The sequence below is a fragment of the Rhinolophus sinicus genome, linkage group LG05 (assembly GCF_036562045.2).
Source record: "Rhinolophus sinicus isolate RSC01 linkage group LG05, ASM3656204v1, whole genome shotgun sequence".
Taxonomy (NCBI): domain Eukaryota; kingdom Metazoa; phylum Chordata; class Mammalia; order Chiroptera; family Rhinolophidae; genus Rhinolophus; species Rhinolophus sinicus.
The window spans coordinates 21315912-21336293 of record NC_133755.1 but is presented as its reverse complement, the minus strand read 5'-3'; the positions used below and the strand labels follow the sequence as shown (position 1 = coordinate 21336293).

The following is a 20382-nucleotide window of genomic DNA, read 5'->3' as shown; positions in this document are numbered from 1 at the left end:
CTTTTGTTGCCCTGAGCTCCTAGTGCGCTTGTGCGGCGTCCGCCTCTCGGTCCCTTCCCTGAGGAACTAAAGTTCCCAGTGTGCAGTTCGGCTCTACGCGATCGGCTCGGACCGTCGCTGCGGATTTAACCGCCCCTGGGAGCTCCCAAACTGGGAACGCTGGTCAACTCACAGTAGGGATGGCAGCGGATTGGCGTCGCTCGGCTAGGCCGCAGGGTTTCTGTCTCGGAGTGTCATCGTTTTCTTATATGTATTTCTTTTAGCGTTTTCTGCCAATCTTCCGCAAAGGATAATTAGCTTGAGTTCTCTCTCAAGCAATAGGTACCAAATCTGGTAATTATCTGCGATGGGTGCAGTAGTAGAGACGTACAAACGTAAGGTCACTCAAGACGAAAATGTTAGCTCAGTGGAATGACGCCAACGATTCCAGAGGTTTAAATTAGTACAATTTTAGACGAAGACAATTTGCTTGAATAAGGGAATCCTTAAGTTTTGGACAGTAATCATCCCATAATTCACTGAGGAAACCATACTGGGCCTTTTTTGAAAAAAAAAAAAAATTCTATTCGATGTACCTTCCTTTGGGATCTACCTACACACCTCTGCTGCCTGTATTCTAATGAGCTGCAAGCACAGAACCCCACCTCCCAGATCACAAAAGTAGACATACTAGGTCATTGATACTCTTCTAGAAACTGAAATCTTGGCTGGAGATACACTGGGATAGAAGGTAGTAGGAACTGAGTGCCCTAAAGAGCTGGTCTATCAGTTCATCTCACTGAGATCCCCAGAGATGCCAGGTTCCTAGACTGGTCACTTGATAATGTAACCTATCCAATAAAACTACTCAGTCTATTTCTCTGTTTCTGTTTCTCTTCTTCCTCTCCCTTTCTCCTTCCCTCCTCTCTCTCCATCCATCTCTCTACCTCTCTCTTTTTTCTCTTTTTATTTGGGTTAGTCATAATTGTTTTATGTTACCTAAAACTGAGGAATGCTAACTGATACAAAGTCCCCATTGTTTACAGTGTGAGGTTTACAAATGCTTCAGGCCAGCTTCCAAGAATCTCCACATTCTGGCCACAACTTTGTCTAATTTTTTCCCACCACTACTTCCCTACAAATAGAGGCTACTGTAAAAAAAATAACCATCTCCCTGTTTCTTTCTTATTTTTCCTTTCTTCAACCCCTTTTCCTGCCTCTGTTTTTTCTGAAATGCCCTCTCTAATATCTGATTCATTTCAATTCCTGACTTTTCTCTTTTGAACCCCACAGTACTTTTTATTGTTGTGTGAAATCTATTACATTTAAACATATATCATGTAAACAAGATGTGTGTAACATATCTGTAATTTAAAATGATAAACAGGATCCAGTTTAAGAAAAACCAATGTAACCAGTTCCTTGAAGAACTCTATGACCCCTCCCTAATTTCAATTTCTTTTCTCCCCCTGTGAAGGAAGCCACTATCCTGAATTTTGTACTCATCATTTCTTTGACTTTCGTTTTAGTTTTGCAATGTATGTAGTTATCTCTAAACAACATGATTTTGCCTGATTTTGACACAATCATACTGCATGTTTTCTTCTTAATTAGCTTTTTCTGCTCAATATTTAAGTGTTGGAGATTTCTCCTTGTTTTGTACAATTATAGTACTTTTATTTTCACTGCTATATTCCATTATATAAATTTACCACAATTTATTTTACTATTTAACTGTTGGTGGATATTCAGTTTGGTGCCAGGATATTTTTTTCCTTATATAACTAACTTTTTAATTTAATCAAGACATGGCCCAATTGAGTGGTTCTGGAATCAAAATGGTTGCATTCAAATCCCTGCTGCATCACTTTCTGTGAGCTTGGATTAGTGACAGCTTCCACACCTCTGTTTCAGTTTCTACATCTATTACATAATAACAGAGAAGTAGGCAGTGCCTGGAATGAAGTTGTTGCTTATTTGTTGAAGAATGGCTCTCCCATAGCTACACATATAAACTAAAACTAAAACTATTGATAAGTGTGAGCATTCTTTACTCTCTCCCAGGACTATAATTCTCATTCATTTTTGTTTCCCTTAGAATTGCTTCTTTTCCAACCTCCACTGTCAAAATCCTTCAAGGCTTAACTGTAATATTATTTTCTTGATTAATCCTCCCCTTATCACCTCCAGCAGAAATGATCCTATTTTTTAATTCTTATGACAATATGGTTGTGTTACTCGATGGCTCTTTTAATATAGTGCCTTGTGTAATAGTTACTTAAATACTTTATCACCTCCTGATATAGGTTATAAACTTGTTTCAAGGCAGTGGCCAAACTACATAATTTGTCTCACTTTCTGCACCTAGCCTTGCTGTTGGTATTCATTTAGTAAATATTAGTAATTTGAAAAACAATTCAAACATGGTGATTGTTGTAGATATCTGTTGTTGTATAATAAGCCACTCCAAAACTTACCGGTTTAAGGTAACAGCCATTTATTTACTTACAATTGTATGAGTCAGCATTTTGGGCTGGGTTCAGCTGGATGGTTCTTATGCCAGCCTTGCGTAGGGTTATTCATGTGGATGAAGTCATCTGATGGCTTGACGGGGGCTGGGTGACCTAGTTATCCTCATGCACACGTCCAGATGCAGGTGGTGGCTATTAGCTGGGGTATATGTCTCCAGCAGGATATTCCAGACTTTTTTATATAGCATCTGGCTTTCAAGAGAGTATGGGTGGAAGCTGCAAGGCCTCTTAAAGCCTAAACTCTAAAGTTGTACAATGTAATTTCTGTTGCCTCTGTCATGAAAGCAAATCACAAGGCCAACTCCAGTTTAAGAGATGGGAAAATAAATTCTACATCTTGATGGAGGAGTGGCAAAGTCACATTGTAAAGGGATATATATATATATATATATATATATATATATATTCATATATATAGAATTCCATATGGAATTATTGTGGCATCTTTGCAAGTAATCTACCACTATGATTATATGTAGAATTTCCTTTTACCTCAGGAACTTAGGATGGACCACTCATCTAAGAAAGCATTTCCAAACCATTTTTTGGAATTATAGAAACCTTCTTAGTTTCAATCAGGAGGTAAATTAACTTACTTAAATTTAAGGAGACAACAACAACAACGATGATGAGGACTATTATTACTAACATTTACTGAACTATTTGAGTTAAGTGATATTGTTGTTGTTTTTTTCTTTATTTATTGGGATGACAATTGTTAGTAAAGTTACATAGATTTCAGGTGTGCAATTCAGTAATACATCATCTATAGATTCCATTGTGTGTTCACCACCCAGAGTCAGTTCTCCTACCATCACCATATATTTGATCCCCCTTTACCCTCATCTCCCACCCCCCACCCCCCTTATCCGCTGGTAACCACTAAACTATTGTCTGTGTCTATGAGTTTTTGTTTCTCATTTGTTTGTCTTGTTTTTTTGTTGTTTTTGGTTTATATACCACATATCAGTGAAATCATATGGTTCTCTGCTTTTTCTGTCTGAATTATTTCGCTTAGCATTATACTCTCAAGATCCATCCATGTTGTCACAAATGTTCCATATCATCTTCTTTTACTCCATTTTTTAAAATAAGAAATTTGAGACTCTAACAGTCTGTTACTTGCTCAACAGCATATATTTTTTAATGACACATCTACTTCAGGTCTTAAGGTAAAAATCTAGGCTTTCTTCCAGAAAAAAACATTTTTATATAATCTGTTTATATTTTATTAATTATGAAATAAATACGTTTTTAGCCTCTGGAGCAGGAGTGATCTTTCATTCCTGGTCATCCAGATGTTGAGTTTCTGGCCTCTGGCCTTCCACTTGTTAAGTCTCTACTATCCGGTTGTACTTAATATTAACTGTGCATTTCTGTACCTTGGCCATTTTTTATTTTTTGGCATGGTAAAATATGGCATTGAGAGTCAGAAAGACTGGGGTTGGTATTCTGGTTCTGCCACTTAGTTGTGTGATGTGGGACAAGTTCTTTGGTTAATTACCTTCTGTGTAAAATGAACTAAATAAGAATTAAATTACAAAATGAAAAAATAAATCTAAAACCTCCAGGAAAAGTCCTGTAACATAAGAAAGTTTAATCAATTTATTTGTTTTTGTCTGTTATACCTACAGTGCCATTTCAGAATTTAAAAAGTACTGGGATCTCAACTTTTAGTAATCTCAACCCACATCTTCTGCCTCTTGGAATTATATCCCAGTCAAACCCATTTTCTGAATTAACATCTTTCTAAATGCATCTCAAGAAAAATAGTGCCTGAATGTCACCCTGGCCTTATAATCTGCCTGGACTGAGGATTCTAACCTCAGCCATTTAATCTACAGCGTGACAGCCTCCCAGTTTTCAGATGGTAAGAACTTGCAGGACACTTAATCTTGAATGGAATCTGGGCCAGTGTCACCAGGACAAAAAGGAGGAACTGAGTACTGTGCTAACTAATCCAGGACATTTGGTCACTTTATCACTTTAACCCATTAATCTATTTACGAAGTAACTATCACCAAATAGTTGTTTGGATATTTTAGCTCTACTTCTAAGGAACTCCCTAAATCTTTATCTTGAGATATGCTGGATTATTTGAAGTAGGGACCAATGACAGATGTTAAGGACCTCTTTTAAATTAAAAAAATAATAGTAAGTAAAATAAAATGGCATGCCTAGAACCAAGAGAGGAGATGACTGATTTTGAGAAAAGCAGAAAACTTAAAAGAAACAAAAGACATGGTTGAAGGTGAGGGATGGGAACAATCAGGGGATTATCATCCTATAGCTGTGTTAATAAGCAAAAATATAATTTGGACAATTAATCATTTCCCTGTACTGAGTTCACATTGTAGCACATATTCATTCACTTGTTCAACAAATAGTTATTTAGCTTAGACAACATGCCAGGCAATGAGTAAGGTGTCAGGAATATAGTTGGGAATGAGATCAAGTTTATAGTCTGATGCAGTGGCCAAAAAACTAAAATAAAAAACTAGCAGCAGTGGTCAGACATATAACATGAGTCTTATGTGTGGGTGTGGAATTAAAAAAATGTATATATGATGTGAATGATGGAGACCATGAGAAACTGGAGTAGCAGCCCTTTATTAGGTGGGATAGCTGTTACTCACTAGCTCCAGCTGATTTTTGCCTTTCAGTGTGGTCTTTTAAAAATATTTCAAGGGAAACCAGAATTCTAATTTTTATGTGAAATCTTCTATTGCCTAGGAGATATGGTTCAAAATTTAAAAACGGACACACTAAAACAAAACAGATACCAGTTTGAGATTCTCTAGTTAGAGGATTTGTTACTAGTGAAAGTGTGAACGATGAGCTCATGGTTTTGAAATAGTAGTAGGTGTAAGAGCATAAATTGTTACCCAACCTGCTCAACTTGATTTTAAAGCAATGATTCTATAAATGAATGCTCTAGAATGGCAGTCTAGATATCAGAGGGTATATTCAATCATCACTCTAAACAAAGTACTTGGGTATATAAATATAATATTACATTTCTGTATTTATGGTGGGCAGGGCATGTTTAGTGCACATGAAAAGCAAAGTAATGGGAATTGTTAGCACAGGGTGAATGTTGGGGCACATAAAAGTTGTTTTCAAAGATGGTTTCTACCAACTGCGGTGGTTTCAAAAGCCTTCTTTGTCCTTGAGGCCCTTCTCATCTTGTCAGATAAGTTCGATTCTATATTCTTGTAAGGATATCTGAGTTTCTCCATTTACTCTCTTTGTTAGTGTTTCAGTCTATATTATAGACTGAAAGTGTGGCCCCTCCCAGCTTTGCTTAAATATTGATTCTTTGTTCAATACAAATCCAAAGATGACTAGTTACATTTATGTCAATCTTATCCGAATTTCAGAATTTATGCTCTGTATCATTCATCTTAAGCTTTTAATCGGTCATTATCTTATATTGTCATTTACTTATATAGGTAATCATACACACACACACACACACACACACACACACGCTCTTGCTGAACGAGCATACACATTTATGAGGGCAGGCACTGTTACTTATTTTTATCTTAAACTCCCCAAGAGCTTAACATCCCCAGGATCACCTCCAGGTTTGGTGATTTGCTAGGAGGACTCACAGGACTAAGAATATAGTTATACTCATAGCTATGATTTATTACAGCAAAGGGATACAAAGCAAAATCAGCAAAGGGAAAAGGCACATGGCACAAACTCTGGAGGAAACAAGGTGCCAGATTCCAAGAGTCTTCTCTTAGTAGAGTCACATAGGACATGTTTAATTTCCTCCAGCAATAAATTCTAATGTGTGAAATATTGTTTACCAGGGACACTCATCAGAAACTCAGTGCTTAGGTTTTTATTGGGGCTGATCATGTAGGCAACCTATGTCGAAGACATACCAAAGTCCCAGACCCCTACAAGGAAATCAGGTACTTACCATAAATCATGTTGTTTGCACAAAAGTTTAGGCACAATGAACTACTCTCATCATTTAGGGAAAGTTTTATGTCAGTGTAGGGAACTGTTTATCTTTCACATTCCCAGACATCAGCCAATCTTACAAGCAAGTCTTTCTAAGGATAGTATTTTCAGGTCTGATATGTTAACTTTTCTCTGCACACTCCCCATAAATACCTGAATGAAAGGAAGAAAGAACTGGAAGATCTGTTAATACTATCACACAATTGATCAGACTCATTACTTAAATATTCTTTCCAATTATTGCATGTGTTACATAGAATAAAAAACCATGTAGCTCCCAATTAAAACATTTTATCTAAATATTTTTACCCTTTTAATTTTAAAACAAACTATTCTGAATCCATTCCCTTTCTTACCCCTTCCTAGCCATTCTGACATTTTCCCTTGTGGAACCAGCCCTCTCCCAGTGCATACGGTAGCAGTCATGTAATTTAGGTGGGATTAACGACCACCAGGTCACGTCCTTGTCATTGTTTAGGGATTGGCAGTAATTCAGGTCTGTGTCACTCTGCACAGGCACCTACCTTATCAAAATAACAAGTTGGACAGATCAGAGCAAAGTTCAGACTTCTGGTCCATCAGTAGGCCTCTGAGAAGTGATGCTTTCTTTCCTTGAACTTGAAAAAGAAAACATGTAACCCTGAATACTAGCAATCATCTCTCACTCATGAGAAAAGCAGCCTGAAGATTGAAGCTGAATATACAGAGAAAAGATGAAGGGAGAAAATCACAGAGAAATCGTATAGGAGCCATGACTAAACCTTGTCTGATGTCCACCTTACTACTGGGCTTTTCAGTTGTTAGCCAGAAAGTCTCCTTTATTGTTTGACAAATTTGAGTCGGGATTTCTATAACTGGAAACCAAAAGAATACTAACCGATACATTTGTCCTCTACGTACAGCCAGCAGCACAACCTTTGGAATTAGATGGACCTGGGTTGAAATTTCACTAGCTATATAATTATGTAACATTATGTGACAATTTTTCTGAATCTATTTTGTTATCTAGAAGGGGATAAAATTATCTTATTTAATGGGGATAATCATACCTACCTTGTAAGGGTATTAAGAGTATTATATGGTGGAATAAGTAAATTACTTCTCAGGGTACCTGAACATTGTTGGACTTCTAATTCAATTTTTTTCTGCTCTCCAATATATGAATGCATTATCAATGCAGTCTGATATTATAGAGAAAAACATTTAAAAAAATCTTGTATTAAAATTAGGTAGTATAACTACCCATTTCTATTTTACTGCCCAAGTTTGTTTTTAAGAAGACAAATGGTTGCAACATAAATTAACATGGAATGGCTCTGGATGTCTTAAAACTAAAAGATATCAAAGTTATATATTGTAACTATTACTTAATAACCTATGACCTATTTATAAACATGAATTTAAGTTATTTGGATTCTAAAAAGAAAATGAAGCATAAAATCAACTTAAAAATTGAAAACCATTTAGGAAATTTTAGGAAAAAAGTCTAAATATAACCTGTTATGAGAAATGGCAAGAATAATTGACAATTTAAAAATTAGAAATGATAGTAAGGTTAGCCTTTTCTTCTTCTTTTTTTTTTTTTTTTAACAGGACTTTATTGGGGAACAGTGTGTACTTCCAGGACTTTTTCCCAAGTCAAGTTGTTGTCCTTTCAGTTGTGGAGGGTGCGGTTCAGCTTCAAGTTGTCCTTTCAGTCTTAGGTGTGGAGGGCGCAGCTCAGCTCCAGGTCCAGTTGCGGTTTTCTAGTTGCAGGGGGCGCAGCCCACCATCCCTTGCTGGAGTCAAACCGGCAACCTTGTGGTTGAGAGGACGTGCTCCAACCAACTGAGCCAGCTGGGAGGCAGCTCAGCTCAAGGTGCCGTGTTCAATCTTAGTTGCAGGGGGCACTTCCCACCATCCCTTATGGGACTCAAGGAGTTGAACTGGCAACCTTCTGGTTGAGAGCCCACCGGCCCATGTGGGAATCGGACCAGCAGCCTTCAGAGTTAGGAGCATGGAGCTCTAACCGCCTGAGCCACTGGGCTGGCCCCTTCTTCATTTTTAATACTTGTCTTGCTGAGATGTTTGTATCATAAAAATCAGAAGAACACATGTATTAATATCTTCAAAAAGCCCATCTGGACAACTGAAACTAATATAACTAACAATCTTGTATCCAACTGTACTTAAATTATACCCCTCTACACACACCCAAAGAAGGCCATTTGGTATGTTCCTTGATATACCAACATTTCTAAGATGGGGATGGTGGTAAGGGTGCTTCGGTCTGGAATTGGTGATAGACACAAAGGAACTATAGGTAGAGTAGTTGTTTTCCTATATTAGCTACCAAAAGATACTTCCTTGGAAAGTGATTTACCAAATCTGGAATATATATATTTTTAGGTCATCTTGAGAGGTGGTTGGTGTCTCTCCCCACAAACTGTGCTCAGAGGGCCCATTTACACTCAATAAATTCTACATTTTTCTCTGCAAACATCTGTGTGTGCATGTGAGTGCGTGCACGCTGAATCATGTTCTTTCTCTGAGCACTGTCTTATCCAAAAATTACTTAAAAAGAATAGAAACAAAAAAGATTGAACATTATAACAAAGTAGTTAGGTATAGATAAAATAGCTAACTTCACAGTTTACAAAGCAATTTTATCTACCTCATCTCATTTGGTCCTCTCTGAGGTAAGAATCATTTCCTAATTTTATATGTGAAAAAACATGAAGGTCTGAAGAGTTAAACTACTTGCTTAATTGCACATGGCAAACAAGTGAAGAAACCAGGTTTTAATATGTATTCCCAAATCAAATGTTTCACTGCTATACATATTGTATTCTTCATAAACAGGTCTTGCCTAATAGGTTAATGTTGCATAAATGGAATTTGCACCAAGTCTTTAAAAAGGGGGTCAACAGTAGTTTTTCTTTATTATTCTAGATTCTAGAGTTCTATGTATTTCTAGAATTTATAGCTACTATCTCCCCAAAAATTCCAAGAAAAACAGGAAGTCTAGAGAGTAGAACTTTGGTGCAAGTCTTTCTTTCCCTATAGATTCACTCCTTTTGAAAATCTATTTATCGAATATCAGAAACAAGCTAACACAAGGAATATGTAAGATCTTTGCCTTTGAAGAGCTGAAAATCTAATTGTGTTTAAATAAAATATAAAGCAGAATGAGGTAAGTAAAGTACCATGATAGAAGGGCATAACAGAAGCAGAGAGGAGTCCTGAACAAAGTTTGATACTACAAGTTCAAATACGAGTTAAATGTTCTTCTCGTTTTTAAAATTTGTTGCTTTCTAGACAGTACACATTATTGCAAATTTCTGTCATAATCATGGTTCCTAGGGCTATCATCTTTAGAATTAATTCATATCAAAACTCAGCATTCTGCCCTATCTTCAATTAACTTTATACTTCCTATTACTTTCTTGCTAATTCACTTATATCATTTCCAGCTGTCACTTTTTTCTGTCCATCTCTCTGCTGCTATGGCTTGTTCTCTGCATCTTTCAATTAATAATGCATAAATTTAAAAACTCTAGTGAAGCTTCTTTGTAAACCACACTGATAATTCTCTAGATTGAGAGAAACCTGGCTGATAGTTAATTGTTCTGTGTTTTCCCCTTTCAGTAATCATTTTTATATTGTCTTTTTTTGTCTTCAGAAGTGTCAGTGTATACATTAATATCCAATTTTGACTATGGATCAACTCAATTAATGTTGTGCACCTCCAATGTACCAGGCACTGTGCGAAGTATAAAGATATGTAAGACAAGGTCCCTGCCCTGAAGGAGCTTCCTACGTGGCTAAAATTGTCGGTACTTAGAAAATGTAAATTCGCAGCTCTCAGTTACGTTCTGGAATTTGGAAATACATAGAGTGCTTACTATGCATTGGGAAATATATGGATATATGATAATCTAGCAATGCACATAACTATTCTCTAAGTTTTCCCAATTCTTCTCTGGCCTTATTTGCTGTTATTTCCCACTCCTGGAAAGTATTTAATCTTAGTTTGAGTAAATATACGTACTAGTCAATTTCTACATCCTGTACATATGCATCCACATCTTTGCATCAGTCTCACATGAAAAATCCTCAAAGTGCCATATGGTAGCTGTCATCAATCACAATACTAATCAAACATACATTATAAAACAAAACTTTAAAACTGTACCCACAAGTCTAGCTCCTGAACAAATTTCATTTACTTTAGATCTTTATCCATTCAGTTTTTAGAGTAGCAAAATGAAGTTGTAGTCTACCCTTTTAAAAAACTCAATGTTATAGTCATAAATATTTCCATATTTCTAGAGTCATGTCTTAATGGTTTATATTCCATTATATAGGTATGCCACAATTTAGTCTCCAAATAGTTGATATGAAGCTTTTAAATTATCATAAAGTACAACTACAAATGAGATTATTGAATCAAAGGTAGTAACTTTAATGACTATCACTTATATTTACATTAAAATAATTGAATTTATTGGAATTATAACCATCTGATTTAGTACATCCTGGTTGCTATTTACAAATTTTGTATAGGAGGCACATTATTCTTCGTAGTTTTTACAAATACAACAGTATCAACAGTATTGTGGTTTGGAAAGCCAGTTAGTTGCATTGCTCATCTTGATACAAACGTAAGGTAGCATTAACATTATATTCATAGATTTAAGGATTTAGGCTTACTACGAAACCCGCGAACACTAATTCTTTCCCGACCTTTGGCTTTAGGGTAAAACCTGACATTTTCTTGAAGACTGTTGGTCTTGGGTCTGAGATTTTCTAGTAAGAGCTACCCAATAAGTGGCCTCGGTTCCGCGGTGAAGAGCTTCGGCAGAAGCTTTCAGGCGGCACCGAGGTGTGGTCGGGCCGAATCCCTGCCAGCTGGGCTAGTCACTGGCTCTGAGCGCGGGGGAAAGGGGTGCTCTCCATGGCTGGGCATGCCGAGGAATGATTCTCTCGTAAACTAGGTGGCCAGACTGCCCAGGACATTGCGAACCGCAGAGAACAAGTAGACTCACACCGGGTCAGGATTCCTCCTAGCCCCAGGCCCGCTGGGGAGTTCTGCGCAAGCGCGGCAGTCGTGCGACATCCGTCACTTACGGCGGAAGCGGTTTGTGCTGGGAGTTGGTGGCGCGGTGCGGGGCTCTTAGGTACGGACGTCTGGGCGCGGGTAATCATCTTCCTTTCCCCTTTCCCCCTTTCCTCGCTTATTGTAGGTTCTTGGGACCGTGGAGCTCTCGGACCTGATGCGGCCGCCCGGTCGCGGACTGTTGCATCCTGCTCCTCTACTGCTCAGGGTGCTCCCGCGCCCAGGTGGGGGTGAGGGGCGGGGTCGCAGGCTGGGCTGGACTCCATCCTGGCTTCTTCGTGTTGAAATCTCCTGGGTAACTCACCGTTCTTCTTGTTTTCCAAGACTGGTATCCGGGGACTGACTTGCAGGGTCCGCCATGGAGCCAGAGCAGATGCTGGAGGGACAGACGCAGGTATCAGTAGGCCTTGGATTCAGGGTGGCGGTGTGCGGCAAGAAAGGGTGGCTGATGTCTCTCTGACCTGTGTTTTGTTTTCTAGGTTGCAGAAAATCCTCACTCTGAGTACGGCCTCACAGATAACGTCGAGGTAACGTGCCCAGTTCCAATGCGTCTCTTTAAGAGCTGGAGAAAACTCGGGATCCATTTTTACTAAGTTGCTTTGCACAAGAGAAAACTTTATCATAAACCAAATAGTATCAAATTATGGGTAGCTTGTTTCATTAGTAGTACTAACACTTCGTGGTATACAGACGTTCAATTCAGTTTTGAGCCAAGAGGTAGCACTTCGAAAAGTGATACAAAAAAACATACATTACTAATCGAGACTGTCAGATCGTTTTGTTTTGGTCTGTTAATGCATCTGTTGGGATATTGCTTTGGAAAAACTGTACATTAAAATTAAGAAACCCATTGTCTTTGTAGTAAAATTGTGTGCTGGTGGAGTCAACATTTAATAAATGGTGATTTCTTTGCAGAGTTCAGTAGTCAGGTGGAAGCCCTGAAACACATAATAGAAACTGTTTTTACCTTGCATGGTAGAAGTTACTTTGTAAATGAATGAATGAATGCTGGAACAAATGAATTACCCAGAGCTGTCTTCAATTTGTTAAGAAAATAGAGGCTTCCTGAAGGAGATGTGTGCATTTTACTACAAAAGAAAAGACATTATTGGTGATTAATTTTGGGTAAATGAGGGCAGGAGCATTTACAAGCAGAGTAATGATAGTAACAGCTGCTAATATTTCTTTAGCCTTTTTACTATGTGCCAGGAACACTCCTAAGTAATTTGCATATATCTTCAGCCCTGTAAGGCTCAGAGAAGTTGAATAACTTGTCCAGGGTCTCCAGGAGGTACGTGGAGAGCTGTGTGTTAAACCGAGGCAAGTTGACATTTTAAAAGTACAATTAAGTTGTATTGCCCGTCTTGACCAACTCCGAGAGTTTGCTGGCATGTGGAATGACTACTCTGTGCCAACAAAATTGCTAGGAATATTTATTGCCTTGATATCAGTATTAGGAAGAGAGTTTCTTTCTTGATAATACAGTTTTTACTTGAATTGCTGTGCTGTATCAGGTGAGGATACTTTACACCAGTTTGTATTCTAGTCATTTAAGAGACTTCTTTTTAGGTATCAGCATAGTCTTTTTTTTTTTGATGGTACTTGTATATGAAGCCAGAGCCATGCTACTGTAGAGCAGTGATACCCAGATGCTTTTTTTCAAACCCTCAGACCAATTTCCATGGTAAAGTGAGAAAAAAAATGAGAGTAGAGTGAGTGTTTAATAATATGTTATTTGGTGATTGGTCTTCTTGATTTTATAATTTCTAAATGCCTGTTCTTTTATGAATGGTGATTGTAAAGTAATAATTATATTTATTTGTAAGTTTTTACTTGGCAAAATAGAATTAACAACCCTATGTTAGTTTCTTCATTCATTATATTGTTTTATTTCTACTTGTTTGTGATATGTGAAAATCTGGAAACCACTATTCTACAACTGCTGCTTTTTCTCTTGATTATACTTTATTTATTGGCTTATTATAAATTTTTTAAGTTGTTTATTTAGAGTTTATAGTATGCAAGTTTAACTTACCACAATTTACCATCAAGGTGCATTATATCTTTTCATGTATAGCATAAGAACCTTACAACAGTAGTCTTCCATTTCTTCTCTCCTGGCCTTTGTACTGTTGTTATCATATATTTTACTTCTACATATGTTATAAACCCTACAGTAGATTATTTGCATTTTTTCTTTAAAATGTCAGTTTTCTTCAAAGAGATTTAAACAAGAAGAAAGAGTATTTCACCTTTATCCACGTATTTACCATTTCTGGGCTCTTCATTTGTGTAGATTCAGACTTCCATCTATTATCATTTTCCTTCTGCCTGAAGGACTTCCTTTAACACTTTTGTGTAATGCAGGTCTGATGCTGCTAAGGAATTCTTTAAACTTATGAATGTCTGAAAAGGTCATTTATTTTGCCTTTGTTTTTGAGATATTTTTGCTGGGTGTAGATTTACTCCACTGTCTTCTGGCTGACGTTGTTTCTGATGAGAAGTATGCTATCATTTCTATCTTTGCTCCTTCATACTTAATGTCTTTTCTCTTGGTGCTTTAAAATTTTTATTACAGGTTTTAAATAATTTGATTATGATGTGTCTTGGTATACTTTTTAAAAGTTTTTTATTCTTGTGCTTATGATTCATTGAGGTTTTTAGATCTGTGGGTATAGAGTTTTCATGAAATTTGAAAAAATTTCAGCCATTGCTTCAAATACTTTGAAGTATTTTGTTAGTTTAATTTATTTGTGCTTTCCTCTGTCTTCTTGAACATATGGAATGTCTTATAATACATAACTGGTTTAATGGCATTGCCTGTTCTATCATTTGTATAATTTCTGGGTTTTTCCCCTCATTATGGGTAGTATTTTTCTGCTTCTTTGCCTGCTTGACAATTTCTTACAGGAAGCTGGGCATTGTGAATTTTATTTTGTTGGGTAGTGGTTATTTTTGTATTCTTTCAAACATTCTTGAGTTTTGTTCTAGGACATAATTAAGTTACTTGGAAACAATTTGATCCTTTTGAGTTTGGAGCTTTGTTAGGGAGGAGCAGACCAGCTTTTTAGTTTAGGCCTGGTTTTCTCTTGTGTATTCTGTCCAATGCTTCGTATATTACAAGGTCTGGCCATTCTGGGTCACAGGAAAATGAACTACTCTTGGCCTTGTGTGAGTACCAGGGTTTGTGCCCCCATTCCTTTCAGGGGGTTTTCCCTGTTGTTGAGTACTTCCCTCACACCCACGCTGGTAAGTGCTCAGGAAAAGACTGGAAAGCTATCTCTTTAGTGTCCTCTGTGCAACTCTGTCCTCTCCATGCAACTCTCTCCCCCTTAGTACCCTGCCCTGCAAATTCTAGATGTCTTGGTCTCCCTGAATTTTCAACTCTCTTCTCAATTTAGGGAGACTGCTGGGCTCTGCTTTGGTTCCCTTTCCCTGCATTGCATCCTGTAAGTTTTCCAGGCAGGAAGCAGTAAGCTTGGGCAATCATAGGACTCACCTCATTTTTTTCTTTTTGTGATCACTGTTCTACACTGTCAACAGCTTATTATTTATTTTTTTGTAGTAATTTGGATATATATTTTTTAGGTTAATTCAGGATTTTGACTTAACTGAAATTAAGCATAGCAATTTGGCATATTGTCAATGTTCAGTAAATATTTGAGTGAAACAAGTGTGAGAGGATTTGGTCAAGGAGTTTTTAATAGGATCTATAGGAGTTGCTTAGGCATTGAAATGTCATGTAATTGACAAGTTTTTGTCATATAGCTATTGTCTGTTGAAATTTACTGATGACCAGTAAGTAATACATGGGCAAATAAATAGCTGTTTTATACACTAATTATGTATAGAAAATTATTTTCTTACTAAGTCCCAAAATTAGATTGAAAAATCATAAGCAAAACTAGAATAGTTGCCTGCCATAGCTGTGGGAAGTATCTTTGGAAACCATGGTATATATACATACATGTTGTTGATATGCAATTAAAGTTTTTCTCACTTTTTACAAAATAAAATTAAATCTAAAAAAAAATTAAATGTAGAAAAATTTGTTGTTATTGATTCATTTATATTCAGTGTATGTTTGGAGCAAAAGTTCATTTAAATGGAAGTGTTCTTAATAGTGTTTTGTGTGCTAGATAGTTGCTTCTTTCTAATTTTTTTAAACAAGGCAAAGTTTTTCAATAAAGTAGTTTTGCATACTCTGGATGTCAGATGAATCTATGTGAAAGGCCCAAAATTTGGGGGTTCTTCGGAGTAGAAAGTGCAAGTCATTGTTTCCTAAATATCATTTGAATATCACATTAATCATCTTTTCCACATGAGTCATTTTCCCCATTTTTTGGCTATTATTTACTAATTTTTTTTCTTAAATCTATTCATTCTTGAAAAATCATGGATGCATTTGTGTAAAAAAAGGAACATAAATGGAAAAAGCATTTTCACTGTGATAGAGGGTAACTATAAAAGTAAAAACTGGATACAGAACAGTGGTAATACATTTTAGCTGGGTTCTGTTGCCAGTGGAAGGCTTTGAGCTTGAAGCCTCCTTGCTCCAAGAAGAGAGTTTTGCAAGTGTTATTACAGAAGTGTTAAAAAGACATATTAGTACCAAGCTGAGACTTTGTCCTGGTATTTTCTGTCGTGAAAGAATTGAAAGAGGACTAGTTTTCTCACTGTGATTCAGTGCTTAGTGTTCATATCCAGATTTTTGGACGCTTATTGTAAGAAGGTATTCTTAAGAAAAAAAGAAAAAGGACTTGTATCTACTTCTCAAAACCCAGAGGAAAGGGGAGAAAGAGTTAGAATCTGAAGATAGGACGTTAAAAGAAATATTATGGTACCTTCAGAGAAGAAACTTGAATGAAATTTTTAGAGATAGGTCTGATTTTATTTTGGCAGAGAGATTGGCAGTTCAATACCAGTTTTCTAATCCTTGACTTACTTTTTCTATTAGCATCATGTTTCCATTAATTTTCGTTTAGTACTGAAAATAATATAATTATTTATAATATTCATGCATATATTTTTTGAATTTATTAGCGAATAGTAGAAAATGAGAAGATTAATGCAGAAAAGTCATCAAAACAGAAAGTGGATCTCCAGTCTTTGCCAACTCGTGCCTACCTGGATCAGACAGTTGTGCCTATCTTATTACAGGGACTTGCTGTGCTTGCAAAGGAAAGGTAAGATAATAGTATCTGCGAAAGGAGTTACCAGAGAAAGCAAAATAAAACTTCCCTAATTGAAATATCATTAGTTAATATAGTTTTTATATATATATGTATATATATATATATATATATATGTATATATATATAAAGAATTTATGGATATTGAAGATTTTTTTGTCAGCTATAATCAGTTCAGACACTTTCGGTTTTTTGTGTTTTTTTTTTTTTTAACTAGTCTTAGACCATATGTATATTTATAAAGATTTGTAATCATGGTGTACATGTAATTTTATATCTCCTTTTTACTTAATGTTATAACAAAAAACTTTTTCCATATCTCTGCATAGCCTTCATGATTATAATTTAAATTACAAAAGTACGACAATTAACTTAGCCATTTTCTTATTGTTGAACCTTTAGATCCAATTTCCTTTGTTATTCATCATCACCAGGCAGTTTATATGTTTTCATGCCTCTTTTGTTTTTGTTTAATTACCTTGTTATGATAAATTCCCAAGAATTGGTTTGCTAGGTCAAAAGACATGACTATTTTTACGGTGTTTGACACATAGTATCATATTTATGTCCAAAAGTTTATTCTTAAAAATCTTCTAATGTTATAGGCTCAACAACATGAGTGGGTTTTTTTTCCTAGCATGAGTGTTATAACCTTTTTTTGCCAAGTTGTTTTAATTTACATTTTATTAACAAGATTACAGTTTTTCTTTTTTCTGTAGATGTTTTTTCCCCAGTAATTCTACCTAAATCCTTTCTGTGTAAGCAAATCCAATAAAAAAAATTTTTTCTGTAAGTAACCATTAGTCAACATTATGTGTAGATTATGTTTTATTCAACAAATAATAATGAACATTGTAGCAAGCTGACATAACTTGATAAGGAACTTGATGGAAATACGTCTTACAGTTAGGGTGAGTTCTTGATTTAAAATATGTATTTTTTTATGTAAAATATGATAAACATTTGTTTTAGATTGTTATATTTATAAAACTATTAATTTATGACTACGGTATGTCTTGGCTCTACTACTGACAGTTGAAATCTGGACATCCGTTATTTTTTTGTTCTTTCTTTAAAGAAGGCTAATAGAAATTCTAAGTATTACTTTACATACTGGAAGAAAAAAATTGAAGTAGTTTTTAAGTGACATGGTATTAGTAAATACAGTTTTTAAATAAGGAGTCTGGTAAAATGATTCATGAAATTAATCTTGAAAAATGTTCTCCATCTAGGCTGTTCAAAAGACTGTTTCAAGGGCTAATGGAATGTTTTAAGATCATTATAAATCAGTTCTCAGTATGCCTTTTCCTTGTAGGGTTTAAATAGATGTTTCCCCCAGTTTTCATCTTTGGACTTGTTTTCCGAGCAAGAATAATTTATGTATAAGTGATAAATATAAAATAACACCCTTTAATTTTAAAATGTTTAATTTCTCAGGTGTGCTATGTGGTGGCAGTATTAGAACTATTATTGCTTTAAATTATTTGAAGAAAAATAGAAGTGACTTCTTAAAAAGAAACAACAGAACTTGTTCAAATGAATATTGCTTTCTTTGATTTGTCATTTGGGGCGTTCATCTACATGTCTTGGTGATGCTACAGCCGTTTTCCCATATTGTTTTTTATATTCTTATTGAAGGATAATACTCAAATAGAAAATTAGGCATATCATATGTATGTAGCTTGATGAATTTTCAGAAACCAAACATATCTATGTAATCTGCACTCAGATCAAAAAACTGAATACTGCTGGCACCACAGAAGCCTCACTTGTGGTCCCTTCAAGTCATTATACCATGGGGTAATCATCATCACGTTGTCAGTACATCTTTGAAACTTATGTTTTAGAATTGAGTTCATAACCAGATTTCAGCCATACAAAAATTTCAGTTTCTTTAAACATTTTTGGTTAACCTACTTGCCTATCTCATTTGCTGTATTTACTACAAATGGCCTTTGAGTGTGAAAAGAAAATTAAACTTTAAAATGTGTATTTTCATTATGGAACGGTACAGTTAAATTAACACATCTAGAATATATAAATTTCTAAATTTTGGATTTCTTTTCCCTTACAGACCACCAAATCCCATTGAATTTCTAGCGTCATATCTTTTAAAAAACAAGGCACAGTTTGAAGATCGAAACTGACTTATTGGGAAGAACAGAAAAATTTGGTTTCTACTGTAGATTTACACGATTAAGAGGCAGCTTTAATTGCTATGATTTCCCCCCATCCCTTTTTGGAAGTATAAGAACCTTCAGGACAACAACTCATTACCGGAGTTGCAGAAGAAAACATATTTCCTTTATTTTGATTTAATCACCATACTTATTTAATGAGTATTTTGTGCAATTTTTTCTCAGACTGTCTTTAACTTTGTTTTTAAAATGAACTTCAAAATAAACTGTAAAAACGTCATTATTTTAAAGTAGTTTTTGTTCTATGTGACAAATATGTGGTTCAATTGTTTTCATGAATTGCTTCTTGTGTCTTAGAATGTTTTAGTATTATTATTAGCATGAAAGTACATCAGAGTCAAGTATAATATTAAAGAAATAATCAGTTTTTTTCAGTGTTGTACCTCTTGGAGGATGACATCTTCAGTGTTTAACAACTATTACAGGTGATTCTGATCCACAGTAAAGTTGGAATTCTGGTATAAGCACTACAGAGAGTATACAATATCCTCCCATGCCATCAAACTTTATGTTAATAATATAATCGCTATCATTGCAGTTCTACGTGTCAGACACAGTATTATTTTACTTAAATTATCTCTAATATAGCAGCTCTGCCAAGTAGATATTGTTATTCACATTTTGCAGATGAGGAAACAGATTTGGAGAGGTTAAGTGACTTGCTCAAGACCACACTGCTGGTAAGTGCTTGAACTGGCATTCAAACCCACTTCTGCCAATGTGTTGCTTATAGCTAAATGAGAAGTACTTGTGCTAGTTAACATCATTGCTTCTTTTTGCAATAAAAAACACCAGCCAGTCCTTTTTTTGGGGTGTGCTCACTTTGTCCTGTGTGAGGAAATTCAGATAATGCACTAAGAAAAGAGAAAATTGTCTGAAGAGAGCCACGAGCCACAAAGGAAAAACATTCATTAGATCAGTAGCTGTTAAATGGAGTGATTGGGCCCCCTCTCCCCAGTGGACATTTGGCTATATCTAGAAACATATTGGTTCCAACTGGAATAAGGTGGGATTCTACTGGCATCTAGTGGGTAATGGCTAGGGGTGCTGCTGAGTATCTTAGCAATGCACAGGATAGCATGTGCCCTCCCCTCCCCTAAGAATTATCCAGCTCAAAATGTCAATAGTGCTGAGTTTGAGACATCCTGCTTGGGAAGCATATTTAAGACTTGTATCCCAGCTAAACACACGAAGGCAAAGTTAGAAATTTAACGCTGATGAGGTATGTCTTACAGTTTTAATACTGGACTTCAGTAGGAGTGACACTTGAAGGGAGGTGATATGGTTTTGATTTACATCTATATGTTTGAATAGGAAAAACCTGGAAATACTGGAATCTCCTACTTGTAGTTTTCACAAGCATTTCATCAAATTTATTTTGATTATTTAGCTAACTCATGTTA

At 35.8% G+C, this 20382-nt stretch overlaps 1 protein-coding gene across 4 annotated transcripts; it reads left to right on the top strand.

The window, feature by feature from the left end:
- Nucleotides 1–82: 82 nt before the first annotated feature.
- On the top strand, nt 83–19199 carry DPY30 (dpy-30 histone methyltransferase complex regulatory subunit). 4 transcript variants are annotated; one of them, XM_019741618.2, is made up of 7 exons: nt 83–333; nt 11468–11610; nt 11717–11813; nt 11914–11983; nt 12069–12116; nt 16633–16775; nt 18856–19199. In XM_019741618.2, exons 4-7 carry the CDS (start codon nt 11948–11950, stop codon nt 18926–18928), a joined length of 300 nt encoding a protein of 99 aa, XP_019597177.1. In that variant the 5' UTR covers nt 83–333; nt 11468–11610; nt 11717–11813; nt 11914–11947; the 3' UTR covers nt 18929–19199. The 4 variants fall into 4 exon arrangements, with proteins under 4 accessions (XP_019597177.1, XP_019597158.1, XP_019597167.1 ...); XM_019741599.2 differs by lacking the exons at nt 83–333; nt 11717–11813 and having other exon boundaries at nt 11003–11670; XM_019741608.2 differs by lacking the exons at nt 83–333; nt 11717–11813 and having other exon boundaries at nt 11006–11650.
- The last annotated feature ends 1183 nt before the right edge of the window (nt 19200–20382 follow it).

Excerpts from the sequence above, each read along its gene's own strand:
- DPY30 (XM_019741618.2), top strand. The coding sequence starts at position 11,948 with ATGGAGCCAGAGCAGATGCTGGAGGGACAGACGCAG. Across the intron at positions 12,117-16,632 it reads GCCTCACAGATAACGTCGAG|CGAATAGTAGAAAATGAGAA; the intron begins GTAACGTGCCCA and ends TGAATTTATTAG. Across the intron at positions 16,776-18,855 it reads GCTGTGCTTGCAAAGGAAAG|ACCACCAAATCCCATTGAAT; the intron begins GTAAGATAATAG and ends TTTCCCTTACAG.